At 39.9% G+C, this 2,500-nt stretch overlaps 1 protein-coding gene across 1 annotated transcript in view; it reads right to left on the bottom strand.

Annotated features, from left to right (window-relative positions):
- Nucleotides 1-2,018: 2,018 nt before the first annotated feature.
- Nucleotides 2,019-2,500, bottom strand: part of LOC137976634 (carbonic anhydrase 1-like) — a 7,598-nt gene continuing 7,116 nt past the window's right edge. The window contains exon 6 of the mRNA XM_068824007.1: nucleotides 2,019-2,219. Coding sequence (XP_068680108.1) covers nucleotides 2,019-2,219 — 201 coding nt within the window. The remainder of the gene's footprint in view (nucleotides 2,220-2,500) is intronic.

The raw sequence follows: 2,500 nt of genomic DNA, 5'->3' as shown, positions 1-2,500 counted from the left end.
TTCTTTTTCTTTTCAAGGTGGCAGTTCGACCTTTATTAAGGACGGACACTATTTATTCAAAGGAGTTTTTGCGCGGCTTATGAATATGCGGGAAAAGCAGATCTTAACAATTGTTATTAAAATCCACAGAGAGAAAAAAATTAGAGGTAACCACGCATTTTTCAAAGCTAATTAATCAAAAACCTTTGAAAAAAGCTTCAAAATAGAAAGCAATGTAAGGCGTTCTTTCCCAAATTGAAGCTTAACTCTTCTCTGGCCTTAAGAATCATCACCGGTCGGTGTTATTCCAAGTGTTATAAAGACACTTTACATAGCAGTTACTGTGCTGTTCATGTTATCCAGTATTGTGAATTTATCAGTTCTGAATCACTTAGACGGTAAAGATTTTAGTTAATTGAAAGAAACAAAGTTCAAATTGTCATCAGACAATTCATATGAAAGTCTATTGTCCTCTTTCAAATTCCCCAAAACAAGAGTCTTTTGTTTTTTAATTTTGTTTCCACCATTAATATGCGCCGAGATTCTGCGATGATGGAGTAATTACCATCGAAAATTTTCCGGCTTTAGAGAGTGGAGTGTGAAAATTTGGTTGGCCGGTTGTGGTTTATTCACGGGTACCCAGGGAATAAATGTTTGCGGGACGGCTTGATTTTGCGTTCTGCTCATTTTTGGGTAGCCGTGGATTGTTTAAACAGGGAAAGAGAAGATGAGGTAAGAGGACGGGTCCCCCATACATGGGCCTTCTCCAATATTAGAGCGAGTTTCAATCGACTGTCGTAAAACCAAAACCAAAGTAATTACTTTGGCCAATCAAAAAGGACGGAGACAATCCAGTAAACCAATCAAGACTCGAAGTAATCCCAGGTAGCCTAAACGAAGCGCGGGAAAATGTGCACGCGCGAGCCACGATTGATTTTGCTTTCACTTCTGATTGGTTGAAAAAGTGGCGCGAGAACTTTAAACCAATTACTGAGTGAAGCAATGCAAAACCAAAGTAATTTGCTAATTACTTTCCACACTAAATTGAAAACCGTTCTATTTTTAGTTACGCAGCTATTTTTAGAGAGGCATCTGATTGGCCAGTTGAAATGATGTAATAATTTTTTTTAATATGTGCGGCATTGGGAACGACAACTTAAAAATAGCATTGCAAAACTAAAGATAGATTTTATAAACTATGATTGGGGTATTGGGGTCCGTTCTCTTAGCTCATCCTCTCTTGATCAGGGTCGATATGAAGAAGGAAACAAACGAAAGACGACAACGGAACCAAATCAAAACAAGCCACAACGCAACCCTCGAAAAAGGGTTTGCCCGGTTCTCAGCTTTTTGGTTTGTTTTGTCATGCTGAGTCTCATCTTCGCTGAAAATCGTATAATTAAGCGATGGCCTCATGGTTAGAGTGCTCGACTCCAGATCGAGTGGTCCGGGTTTGGGTCCTGGCTGGGTACATTGTGTTGTGTTCTTGGGCAAGACACTTTTACTCTCACGGTGCCTCTCTCCCTCCACCCAGGTGTATAAATGGGTACCGGCGAAATGCTGGGAGTAACCCTGCGATGGACTAGCATCCCATCCAGGAAATACTCCTAGTCGCTTCATGCTAATGAAACCGGAGATAAGTGCCGACCTGATGGGCCTTCTGGCTCGTAAGCAGAGACTTACTTCTTTTTTTAATAGGTCCTTTAATTTCCCGAAGGGAATACGGCGCTCTTAAAAAAGCCATGTTCACACCAGATAATAGCTTTTGTTCATGAATTTAAGACGGTTTTCTTGATACGTAATCGTACCAACACAATTGTAATTTCTGCTAGCTTTATTAAATTTTATTTAGTTGGACAAAGTGTCACGTTTAAGCAACAGTAGTTGCCTTAGAACTTCATTTCCACCGTTGATTTTGTTTCTTTGTAAACTACTTAATGATAGTAAAAGACGCCTAGGGAACAACCTCACTACCAAAAAGATGACATTGTTAACTATCTAGAGTTGCCACAGCCAGCAACACTACTCAGGGCCAGCATTTACATCAGGAAAACAAACAACATTAACATCAAGACGACATTCGACACTTTCAGAGCGATTCCGTCGTTGAAGGCACCGGTGACATTTTTTGTAGACATGAAACTGGACTTCAACGTACGGCCATGTAGCGGTTGCAGCGGTCGGCAGTTATTCACCATGTAGGAATTGTCGCCCATTTTAAGCGCACGTAAATTGGTCAACTGTTGATGAGAAATTTGACAAAAAAAAGTACAGTTAATTTTCTCTTTATTTACGACTGAGAGAGTAAACACAGCATAACCTGACGACATTTAGTAAAGATGTAAATGTAAATGCTTTGTTTATAGATGCAAAGTGCACTTAGCTATCAAGCTAGTTTACAGGCAGCCCCCGTTTTCTTTAATTGCTTTATGTTTGCATATGTAGAGTAAACATACATTGTGCGTCGATTGGCTACGAATCATAATCCTTCGCAGGAATCTGTCCTTAAGAACAGGAAATG

Source organism: Montipora foliosa, chromosome 11 (assembly GCF_036669935.1).
Source record: "Montipora foliosa isolate CH-2021 chromosome 11, ASM3666993v2, whole genome shotgun sequence".
NCBI classification, from domain to species: domain Eukaryota; kingdom Metazoa; phylum Cnidaria; class Anthozoa; order Scleractinia; family Acroporidae; genus Montipora; species Montipora foliosa.
This window is presented reverse-complemented; position numbering and strand designations above follow the sequence as displayed.